General features: G+C 42.3%; 2 protein-coding genes across 3 annotated transcripts in view; one reads left to right on the top strand and one right to left on the bottom strand.

The window, feature by feature from the left end:
• LOC124045443 (NF-kappa-B essential modulator-like) overlaps positions 1–11,927 on the bottom strand; it is a 20,659-nt gene extending 8,732 nt beyond the window's left edge. Inside the window, exons 1-7 of one of the 2 annotated variants that reach the window (XM_046364732.1) lie at positions 11,665–11,927; positions 5,926–6,062; positions 5,563–5,828; positions 4,158–4,331; positions 4,007–4,065; positions 3,888–3,935; positions 3,614–3,716 (exon numbers count right to left, since the gene is read on the bottom strand). In XM_046364732.1, the coding sequence (XP_046220688.1) occupies positions 3,614–3,716; positions 3,888–3,935; positions 4,007–4,065; positions 4,158–4,331; positions 5,563–5,828; positions 5,926–6,058 (783 nt within the window). In that variant the 5' untranslated portion in view covers positions 6,059–6,062; positions 11,665–11,927. Of the gene's footprint in view, positions 1–3,613; positions 3,717–3,887; positions 3,936–4,006; positions 4,066–4,157; positions 4,332–5,562; positions 5,829–5,925; positions 6,063–11,451; positions 11,580–11,664 lie in introns of those variants that run through there. The other variant, XM_046364733.1, reaches the window with a different exon arrangement.
• Positions 1–12,432, top strand: part of LOC124045442 (plasma membrane calcium-transporting ATPase 3-like) — a 461,204-nt gene that overhangs the window by 240,733 nt on the left and 208,039 nt on the right. The window lies entirely within an intron of this gene.

Below are 12,432 nucleotides of genomic sequence, written 5' to 3'. Positions count from 1 at the left end.
CCCAGAGCGCTAAGAACCTTGGCGTGATCCTGGACAACACCCTGTCGTTCTCAACCAACATCAAGGCGGTGGCCCGTTCCTGTAGGTTCATGCTCTACAACATCCGCAGAGTACGACCCTGCCTCACACAGGAAGCGGCGCAGGTCCTAATCCAGGCACTTGTCATCTCCCGTCTGGATTACTGCAACTCGCTGTTGGCTGGGCTCCCTGCCTGTGCCATTAAACCCCTTCAACTCATCCAGAACGCCGCAGCCCGTCTGGTGTTCAACCTTCCCAAGTTCTCTCACGTCACCCCGCTCCTCCGTTCTCTCCACTGGCTTCCAGTTGAAGCTCGCATCCGCTACAAGACCATGGTGCTTGCCTATGGAGCTGTGAGGGGAACGGCACCTCAGTACCTCCAGGCTCTGATCAGGCCCTACACCCAAACAAGGGCACTGCGTTCATCCACCTCTGGCCTGCTCGCCTCCCTACCACTGAGGAAGTACAGCTCCTGCTCAGCCCAGTCAAAACGGTTCGCTGCTCTAGCCCCCCAATGGTGGAACAAACTCCCTCACGACGCCAGGACAGCGGAGTCAATCACCACCTTCCGGAGACACCTGAAACCCCACCTCTTTAAGGAATACCTAGGATAGGATAAGTAATCCTTCTCACCCCCCCTTTAAGATTTAGATGCACTATTGTAAAGTGACTGTCCCACTGGATGTCATAAGGTGAATGCACCAATTTGTAAGTCGCTCTGGATAAGAGCGTCTGCTAAATGACTTAAATGTAAATGTATAGTATAGTATAGTGTGTAGTGTATAGTGTAGTGTATAGTATAGTGTATATTGTAGTGTATAGTGTGTAGTGTAGTGTAGTGTATAGTATGTAGTGTAGTGTATAGTATAGTGTGTAATGTAGTGTATAGTGTGTATAGTATAGTGTGTAGTGTGTATAGTAGTATAGTGTGTAGTGTATAGTGTAATGTAGTGTATAGTATAGTGTGTAGTGTATAGTATAGTGTGTAATGTAGTGTAGTGTATAGTATAGTGTGTAATGTGTGTAATGTATAGTATAGTGTGTAGTGTAGTGTATAGTATAGTGTGTAATGTAGTGTATAGTATAGTATAGTGTGTAGTGTATAGTAGTGTGTAATGTAGTGTATAGTATAGTATAGTGTGTAGTGTAGTGTATAGTATAGTGTGTAATGTAGTGTGTAGTATAGTGTAGTGTGTAGTATAGTGTGTAATGTAGGGAAGTGTATAGTGTGTAGTATAGTGTATAGTATAGTGTGTAGTATAGTGTGTAGTGTATAGTATAGTGTGTAGTATAGTGTAGTGTAGTATAGTGTGTAGTGTATATATGCCATTTAGCAGACGCTTTTATCCAAAGCGACTTACAGTCATGTGTGCATACATTCTACGTATGGGTGGGGTGGTCCCGTGGTATCGAACCCACTACCCTGGCGTTACAAGCGCCATGCTCTACCAACTGAGCTACAGAAGGATAGTGTATAGTGTAGTGTATAGTATAGTGTGTAATGTAGTGTAGTGTGTAGTTTAGTCTGTGTGTACCTGGGTACAGTCCTTGTCCTTCTGTTTAAGCAGCACTTCAGTTCTGTCTCTCTAGTGTAGTGTGTAGTGTGTAGTATAGTGTAGTGTAGTATAGTGTATAGTGTATAGTATAGTATAGTGTAGTAGTAGTAGTGTGTAGTATAGTGTATAGTGTATAGTATAGTGTGTAGTGTATAGTGTAGTGTATAGTATAGTGTATAGTGTAGTGTGTAGTATAGTGTGTAGTATAGTGTGTAGTATAGTATAGTGTGTAGTGTAGTGTATAGTAATGTAGTGTAGTGTGTAGTATAGTGTAGTGTGTAGTATAGTGTGTAATGTAGGGTGGTATGTAGTATAGTGTATAGTATAGTGTGTAGTGTATAGTAGTGTATAGTGTGTAGTGTAGTGTGTAGTGTAGTATAGTGTGTAGTGTATAGTGTATAGTATAGTATAGTGTGTAGTATAGTGTGTATATAGTGTAGTATAGTGTATAGTATAGTGTAGTAGTATAATGTAGTATAGTGTATAGTATAGTGTGTAGTATAGTGTATAGTATAGTGTGTAGTATAGTGTAGTGTGTAGTGTATAGTATAGTGTAGTGTATAGTGTAGTGTAGTGTGTAGTATAGTGTAGTATATAGTGTAGTGTATAGTATAGTAGTATGTGTAATGTAGTGTAGTGTAGTGTAGTATTAGTCTGTCTGTATGTACCTGGGTACAGTCCTTGTCCTTCTGTTTAAGCAGCACTTCAGTTCTGTCTCTCTAGTGTAGTGTGTAGTGTAGTAGTATAGTGTGTAGTGTATAGTATAGTGTGTGTGTAGTATAGTATAGTGTGTATAGTGTAGTGTAGTAGTGTGTAATGTAGTGTGTAGTATAGTAATGTAGTAGTGTGTAGTATAGTATAGTGTAGTAATGTAGTGTAGTGTAGTATAGTATAGTGTGTATGTACCTGGGTACAGTCCTTGTCCTTCTGTTTAAGCAGCACTTCAGTTCTGTCTCTCTAGTGTAGTGTGTAGTGTAGTATAGTGTATGTGTATAGTGTATAGTGTGTAGTGTAGTATAGTAGTATAGTGTGTAGTATAGTATAGTGTGTAGTGTATAGTATAGTGTGTAGTGTAGTGTATAGTATAGTATGTAGTGTAGTGTAGTGTGTAGTCTGTAGTGTAGTGTGTGGGTAGTAGTCCTTGTCCTTCTGTTTAATAGTGTGTAGCACTAGTTCTGTCTCTCTAGTGTAGTGTAGTATAGTATAGTGTGTAGTGTAGTATAGTGTGTAATGTAGTGTAGTGTGTAGTATAGTGTAGTAGTATAGTGTAGTGTAGTGTAGTAGTGTGTAGTGTAGTGTGTAGTGTAGTGTATAGTATAGTATAGTATAGTCTGTATGTACCTGGGTACAGTCCTTGTCCTTCTGTTTAAGCAGCACTTCAGTTCTGTCTCTAGTGTAGTGTAGTGTAGTATAGTATAGTGTGTAGTGTAGTATAGTGTGTAATGTAGTGTAGTGTGTGTAGTATAGTATAGTGTGTAATGTAGTGTAGTGTATGGTGTAGTATAGTGTAGTATGTAGTATAGTGTAGTGTAGTGTATAGTATAGTGTGTAATGTAGTGTAGTGTAGTGTGTAGTATAGTGTGTAATGTAGTGTAGTGTGTAGTGTAGTATAGTGTAGTATAGTGTAGTGTGTAGTATAGTGTGTAATGTAGTGTAGTGTAGTAGTATAGTATAGTGTGTAATGTAGTGTAGTGTGTAGTATAGTGTATAGTGTGTAATGTAGTAGTGTAGTGTAGTATAGTGTGTAGTATAGTGTAGTGTGTAGTATAGTATAGTGTGTATAGTGTAGTGTGTAGTATAGTGTGTAATGTAGGGTAGTGTAGTGTGTAGTATAGTATAGTGTAGTGTAGTGTGTAGTGTAGTAGTATAGTGTGTAATGTGTAGTGTGTAGTGTGTAGTATAGTATAGTGTATAGTGTAGTGTGTAGTATAGTGTGTATAGTGTAGTGTGTAGTGTAGTGTATAGTGTAGTGTATAGTGTAGTGTAGTGTATAGTATAGTGTGTAATGTAGTGTATAGTATAGTGTAGTCTGTATGTACCTGGGTACAGTCCTTGTCTTTCTGTTTAAGCAGCACTTCAGTTCTGTCTCTCTGAGCTGAACTCTTCTGGAGGGAATCTAACTGCTCCTGCAGCTCTCTGTACCTACACACACACACACACACACACACACACACACACACACACACACACACACACACACACACACACACACACACACACACACAACACACAGTGACAACACACCACACACAGGGACATATTTAGGATCATAGGTCATAACCACTACAAGGCAGAATAGTGAGACACACTTACCTGCCCTGTGTGGCTTGAAGCTGCTCTGTGAGTTTGGCCAGGTGGGAGCTGAGGAGACAGGAAGCAGACGTCAACACACTGCAGGAAGTGATGCTGACTGTCAGAATATGATATCATACCTGTCAGAGGAGGGCGGGGCATCGGAACGCTGAACCGTTTCCTCAGTAACACCGCAACTCTAAGGAACACAATTATAGTCCCCAGTAAGACTTCACGTTTCCAAGCTATCATTTCTTCACAGAATGACCGTAACACCACACACACACACACCAGTTTGGTTCGGAGCTGCTCAACCGAGCGATGAAGGCAGTCTCTCTCTCTCTCTCCCTCCTCCCTCTCTTTCTCCAGCTCTTCATTCCTCCTCCTCAGATCTCTCATCCCTTCTTCCAACTCCTCTTTGTGGCTCTTCAGCAGCTGGAGAAAGTTGTTTCCTCCTCCTACAGGCTAGAGAAAGAGACAGGAAGTTGATAGATAGTATATCTCCATGTTGCCATAGAAACAACAAGCATGTATTGAAATAAGGAGTGAGGGAGAACCAGAATCTAAAACAAAGGAAAAGCACGACTTCAGGTTAACCACGAATTACACAGAGAGAGAGGCCATCTAAGAGGCAGAGAGGTGATTGGTGAGATCAGGAACAAGTGGGCGGGACTGGGGAGGGTACTTCTCACGGAGCAAAATGTAACCTTTATTTAACTGGGCAAGTCAGTAAGGAACAAATTCTTATTTACAATGACGGCCTACACCGGCCACACCCGGACGATGCTGGGTCAATTGTGCTCCGCCTTGTGGGGACTCCCAGCCTTAGCTGAACACACTGTGGGGACTCCCAGCCTTAGCTGAACACACTGTGGGGACTCCCAGCCTTAGCTGAACACACTGTGGGGACTCCCAGCCTTAGCTGAACACACTCCCTTCACACGTTTCTTTTCCCAAACGTGTGGGCACCAAAAAATGTATTTTCTGGTCCCCACAAGGATAGTAAAACCAAACACACTCCCTTCAAACACACTCCCTTCAAACACACTCCCTTCAAACACACTCCCTTCAAACACACTCCCTTCATACACACTCCCTTCATACACACTCCCTTCATACACACTCCCTTCATACACACTCCCTTCATACACACTCCCTTCATACACACTCCCTTCATACACACTCCCTTCATACACACTCCCTTCATACACACTCCCTTCATACACACTCCCTTCATACACACTCCCTTCATACACACTCCCTTCATACACACTCCCTTCAAACACACTCCCTTCATACACACTCCCTTCAAACACACTCCCTTACATTTACATTTAAGTCATTTAGCAGACGCTCTTATCCAGAGCGACTTCAAACACACTCCCTTCAAACACACTCCCTTCAAACACACAGAAGTAAGAAAACACGTGAGCATACCCACGGAATCTCGCTGTCACAACAGTATGTGGACACCCCTTCAAATGAGTGGGCTATATTTCAGTCCTTAACTAATAATGTTCTGTGCTAGGCATTATGTCATGTGGACCCCAGGAAGAGTAGCTGATACTTTGCAGTGGCTAATGGGGATCCAAATCAATACCAAATCCAGATTTGTCCGTCGGACTGCAAGATGGTGTAGCGGGGACGACGACAATTGAATCTATCTATATTCATCCCTCAATCTATCTGCCATTACCAGAGAGGATGCCATAGGTCCGTTGGTCTCCGAGCCATGGATGGGGCCGTTGACCAGCAGGCCTTGGTTCGCTCCAGGGTTGGAGGGGCTAGAGGGGCTGGCCAGGCTGGTGAGGCTATGGTTCTCCCTGGCCAGTCTCTCCACTAGCGCCCGGGCCTCCTGGAAACGACAGCTGAGGAAGTCTCTCTCTTCTCTAGACCTTCGCTGCCATTCCTCCATCTCCTCACAGCGCTGACGCAGGGCCTGGTTGCTGCGCTGCAGCGCCTCTACACACACACACACAATCCGTGCGTCAATGTGGATCCAAATAGAATATTTGTATGTGTTTGTTTGAGTAAATGTGTGTGTGTGATTGAGTCCTACCTCGGAGCTGCTGGTTGTCTCCCAGTAGTCTAGTCACCACCTCATTGGCTGCCAGCTCAGCAGGAACCTGAAGAGCCACCTCTTCCCCTGCCATCTCCCACTGCAGGGCCATGTCTGCCTGGGGCTGCACCATGTCGCTGAACATCATGCATCATATTATATAGAAAACAAGAAATGTATACAGACACACCATCACTTCTGTACAGAATTACAGTATCTGTCGGTTGGCACTGATCCAATGATTCAAAGCTACTAGTACAAAACACTAGGAAGGTTTCCATTCACCCAGGTTTATTCAAAGCTACTAGTACAAAACACTAGGAAGGTTTCCATTCACCCAGGTTTATTCAAAGCTACTAGTACAAAACACTAGGAAGGTTTCCATTCACCCAGGTTTATTCAAAGCTACTAGTACAAAACACTAGGAAGGTTTCCATTCACCCAGGTTTATTCAACGAAACCAATGTAGTAACAACAACAAATCATTGCAACATATGTAATGGAAAGGCAATATAGGAGCAATGTTTTAAAGATCGACAACCATTTGATTTTTCTAACTTTCTTTACAGCGACAATAAATTAGGATTGCCAAATACTTTTGAAGGTACGCGAGGCACGTGATGTCATTAAGTTACAATAAGTTCCACTACACATTTAATTCTAAATGCCTAATTCTTGCAAAAATCATTATTTTTAAAGTTAAGAAAATATTGCCCTGACTTTTAAGAATGCCTGTTTTTCTGGTTGGCTGGCAAGTTTCACCGTCCAATTATATCACATCTACAGGAGGGTACGTTTCACCATCCAATTATATCACATCTACAGGAGGGTACGTTTCACCATCCAATTATATCACATCTACAGGAGTGTAAGTTTCACCGTCCAATTATATCACATCTACAGGAGTGTAAGTTTCACCGTCCAATTATATCACATCTACAGGAGTGTAAGTTTCACCGTCCAATTATATCACATCTACAGGAGGGTACGTTTCACCGTCCAATTATATCACATCTACAGGAGGGTACGTTTCACCGTCCAATTATATCACATCTACATTTACATTTACATTTAAGTCATTTAGCAGACGCTCTTATCCAGAGCGACTTACAAATGGGAAGGGTACGTTTCACCGTCCAATTATATCACATCTACAGGAGTGTACGTTTCACCATGGCGACCACAGACCGTGGTGATACGTTGACACATGAGAACTACTAGAATATGGCAAATATTAGGTTGGACAATAGAACAAGTCAAAAATCACCCAAGGCTGAAAAACAGCCAAAGAACGGTGTCCGAGCTGGAACAAATGAAATTAAACGAACCTTCACAGAGTCTCTTCTGAATGGAGTGACACTTATAATTCCATTTAAATGTCACAACATTTTTTATCCCTTTTCATTTTACCACAACAATCTGTTTGGACGAAACTGGGAAAAAAAACACTTGTGTAGAAAGTAAACATCCACCCATCGATAGTATCAACTGTGCTTTATGTCTGCGTAATGAGGAAGTAGGGAAAACATGAAAACTTGACTATTTCTGGCCTATTGTTCGATGACAACTGAGCTTGCTGCCCAGACTTAAATAATTACAAAGAGGAGATTCTCCTGATTAAATTGGTGTACGACTTAAAAAATCTAAATATACACATTGTGTGATTTTTGGTGAAATAGACAGTTATACCCCTATAGGAAACAATGGGGCAACCTCCCAAGTTCCATGAGTGAAAATCTCATCTTGAAATAAATTTGAACAGCTTTCCACACTATCAACACCAGCTGTCAGCTGCCCAAATTTACATCTTTAGAAAGAATAGACTATCCTGAATGAAATGGTGTAGAACTTCCAAACATTTTCTAACCAGTTTTATTTTCAGTCAGTAAGGTAGAGACAACAATACATCACACAAAGCAGCCACAACGATCAGTAGAGACAACAATACATCACACAAAGCAGCCACAACAATCAGTAAGGTAGAGACTACAATACATCACACAAAGCAGCCACAACGATCAGTAGAGACAACAATACATCACACAAAGCAGCCACAACAGTCAGTAGAGACAACAATACATCACACAAAGCAGCCACAACGATCAGTAAGGTAGAGACTACAATACATCACACAAAGCAGCCACAACGATCAGTAGAGACAACAATACATCACACAAAGCAGCCACAACAGTCAGTAGAGACAACAATACATCACACAAAGCAGCCACAACGATCAGTAAGGTAGAGACAACAATACATCACACAAAGCAGCCACAACGATCAGTAGAGACAACAATACATCACACAAAGCAGCCACAACAGTCAGTAAGGTAGAGACAACAATACATCACACAAAGCAGCCACAACGATCAGTAGAGACAACAATACATCACACACAGCAGCCACAACGATCAGTAAGGTAGAGACAACAATACATCACACAAAGCAGCCACAACGATCAGTAGAGACAACAATACATCACACAAAGCAGCCACAACGATCAGTAAGGTAGAGACAACAATACATCACACAAAGCAGCCACAACGATCAGTAGAGACAACAATACATCACACAAAGCAGCCACAATGATCAGTAAGGTAGAGACAACAATACATCACACAAAGCAGCCACAACGATCAGTAAGGTAGAGACAACAATACATCACACAAAGCAGCCACAATGATCAGTAGAGACAACAATACATCACACAAAGCAGCCACAACAATCAGTAGAGACAACAATACATCACACAAAGCAGCCACAACAGTCAGTAGAGACAACAATACATCACACAAAGCAGCCACAACGATCAATAGAGGCAACAATACATCACACAAAGCAGCCACAACGATCAGTAAGGTAGAGACAACAATACATCACACAAAGCAGCCACAACGATCAGTAGAGACAACAATACATCACACAAAGCAGCCACAACAGTCAGTAAGGTAGAGACAACAATACATCACACAAAGCAGCCACAACGATCAGTAGAGACAACAATACATCACACAAAGCAGCCACAACGATCAGTAGAGACAACAATACATCACACAAAGCAGCCACAACAGTCAGTAAGGTAGAGACTACAATACATCACACAAAGCAGCCACAACGATCAGTAGAGACAACAATACATCACACAAAGCAGCCACAACGATCAGTAGAGACAACAATACATCACACAAAGCAGCCACAACAGTCAGTAAGGTGGAGACAACAATACATCACACAAAGCAGCCACAACAGTCAGTAAGGTAGAGACAACAATACATCACACAAAGCAGCCACAACGATCAGTAAGGTAGAGACAACAATACATCACACAGAGCAGCCACAACGATCAGTAAGGTAGAGACAACAATACATCACACAAAGCAGCCACAACAGTCAGTAAGGTAGAGACAACAATACATCACACAAAGCAGCCACAACAGTCAGTAAGGTAGAGACAACAATACATCACACAGAGCAGCCACAACGATCAGTAAGGTAGAGACAACAATACATCACACAAAGCAGCCACAACAGTCAGTAAGGTAGAGACAACAATACATCACACAAAGCAGCCACAACGATCAGACAACAATACATCACACAAAGACAACAATACATCATCACACAAAGCAGCCACAACGATCAGTAGAGACAACAATACATCACACAAAGCAGCCACAACAGTCAGTAAGGTAGAGACAACAATACATCACACAAAGCAGCCACAACGATCAGTAGAGACAACAATACATCACACAAAGCAGCCACAACGATCAGTAGAGACAACAATACATCACACAAAGCAGCCACAACAGTCAGTAGAGACAACAATACATCACACAAACAGTCAGCAGCAACACAACAGTCAGTCAAGGTAGAGACAACAATACATCACACAAAGCAGCCACAACAGTCAGTAGAGACAACAATACATCACACAAAGCAGCCACAACAGTCAGTAGAGACAACAATACATCACACAAAGCAGCCACAACAGTCAGTAAGGTAGAGACAACAATACATCACACAAAGCAGCCACAACGATCAGTAAGGTAGAGACAACAATACATCACACAAAGCAGCCACAACGATCAGTAGAGACAACAATACATCACACAAAGCAGCCACAACGATCAGTAGAGACAACAATACATCACACAAAGCAGCCACAACAGTCAGTAAGGTAGAGACAATAATACATCACACAAAGCAGCCACAACAGTCAGTAAGGTAGAGACAACAATACATCACACAAAGCAGCCACAACGATCAGTAGAGACAACAATACATCACACAAAGCAGCCACAACAGTCAGTAAGGTAGAGACAACAATACATCACACAAAGCAGCCACAACAGTCAGTAAGGTAGAGACAACAATACATCACACAAAGCAGCCACAACAGTCAGTAAGGTAGAGACAACAATACATCACACAAAGCAGCCACAACGATCAGTAAGAGTGTCCATGATTGAGTCTTTGAATGAAGAATGAAATCGGCCCCCTCTTGAAAAAGAGGACAGGGATATGAGTTTTGTTTAGATTTTACAACTTTTTTCTGGAAAATAAATCATGGTTAACCATGACCAGAACATGATAGTTATGCGTCAGCCATCGCTATCAACAACGTGTACCCAGGCGAACAGTGAGCTTGCCCACCAAGTTGCGAACCTTATTCTTATTATTAACAAATGCCATGAGCTAAGCCTACAGGGTTAACGCGAAGCCGGCATTGTAACGCAGAACAATGGGCTGGGAAGAGAGTTGGTGCTCAGAGCTAATAGCAGTGTAACCCGCTGTGAAATGGCTTGGGGTGCACAATAATAGCCTTTCAGTCGAAGTAGTTGTTTTCCCTGCTTTTGTGGGGCAACGGGTAACGATGCTTCGAGGGTGACTGTTGTCAATGTGTGCAGAGGGTCCCTGGTTCGAGCCCAGGTAGGGAAGAGGAGAGGGACGGAAGCTCTACTGGTACAGGAGCAGGGTGAAAAAGGCCCTAAAACATGGCCTGTTTTTTTTGCGATTACTTCAAAACTACGGCACGCAGCTGCGACATATGGCCATATTATTAAGCTGGGCTCCAAGTCAGATGCAGTGAACTAGTTTTTAAACATAAAAAAAGTGTTACAAATATTATTCAATGAATGCGTCCTATCCATGCTGGCTCCCACATGAGGTGAAAGGGCATACAGGCTGTCGCCGATGTAATGATCAACTTGTCTCAATGGGTTCAACCACTACATTTGTAATCAACACCGTTATGTAAACGTTGTGTGTATCGCCATTACGTCCAGTTTATCGACAAAAACACTTGGTTCAATGGAAACGCACCCTTAAATTAAATGGTCACCTATTTTCTACCCCGAACTTTCTAAAGAACAACAACAAAAACAAGTTAATGGAGAAACAGCCAGTCCTCTCGGAGTTAACCAGCCTACTTTCACTTTCGCTTCTAGTTCCATCGTGGAGGTTGGTGATTATATCTAGTTAGCTAACCTATCTTTACTTAGCAAACTCCCGCTAACTACACACCGTGGTAGCTAATGAAATACGGTCAGCTCGCTCGCCAACTAGTCATATAAAGCCTATTAGCTAGAAAATCCGTCAACAACACCGTTCGACTGGTAAGGTTAGCTGGACTGACATGGGTAAATGCGGACTAGCCATGACCATCGCGTCAGCTAGTTAGCACAACAGTGGCTGGTCAATGACACATCTAGCTAACTTGATGTCAACAAAGCTTACCTTTTCTCTGTAGCTCTAGCTAGCGTTGATCAGGCTAACAACGGTAGATCAATTAAGTTAATAGCTCTGGTTTGATTGTCGCAGACCAAGCGTATTTCCGCAACCGACACCAACTCTACGTTGCGTTTCTATTCAAATCTGGTAAAAAAAAAAAAAGTATTTCCAGCTGATAGGTAACTTGACATTATGCTAATGCTAGCTGTCAAAGTGACATTATGCTAATGCTAGCTTGCGCCAGGAACTCCTACTTCCGGACTGTCCGAGATGACGTAATCTTCTTTGAAGTTTAACGGCGGCGGGCATCTAAATAATGTTGCATTACCGCCACCTACTGGACTGGAGCATAGCTCCCTTATACTTTGCTTGAAAATAAATACCTTACCATCGAACACTACACTCACAAAAAAAAATGTGTTACTCCACTATTTACATCTATTTAGGCCTACTTCAGGCCACAAATGCTAAAAATCCAATCTTACTGAAACATATATCACTTGTTGGTTTATATCTCTGTTCTAGTACAGATCTACGAGTCACACCCCTCCTCTCAGGATCCCTCTCTCTGTTCTAGTACAGATCTACTAGTCACACCCCTCCTCTCAGGATCCCTCTCTCTGCTCTAGTACATATATTATTATTATTATTATTATTATAGATCTACTAGTCACACCACTCCTCTCAGGATCACTCCCTCTGTTCTAGTACAGATCTACTAGTCACACCCCTCCTCTCAGGATCCCTCTCTCTGTTCTAGTACAGATCTACTAC

Source organism: Oncorhynchus gorbuscha, linkage group LG10, assembly GCF_021184085.1.
Source record: "Oncorhynchus gorbuscha isolate QuinsamMale2020 ecotype Even-year linkage group LG10, OgorEven_v1.0, whole genome shotgun sequence".
Classification (NCBI taxonomy): domain Eukaryota; kingdom Metazoa; phylum Chordata; class Actinopteri; order Salmoniformes; family Salmonidae; genus Oncorhynchus; species Oncorhynchus gorbuscha.
The sequence above is the reverse complement of the archived record's forward strand: the minus strand, read 5'-3'. Positions and strand labels throughout refer to the sequence as shown.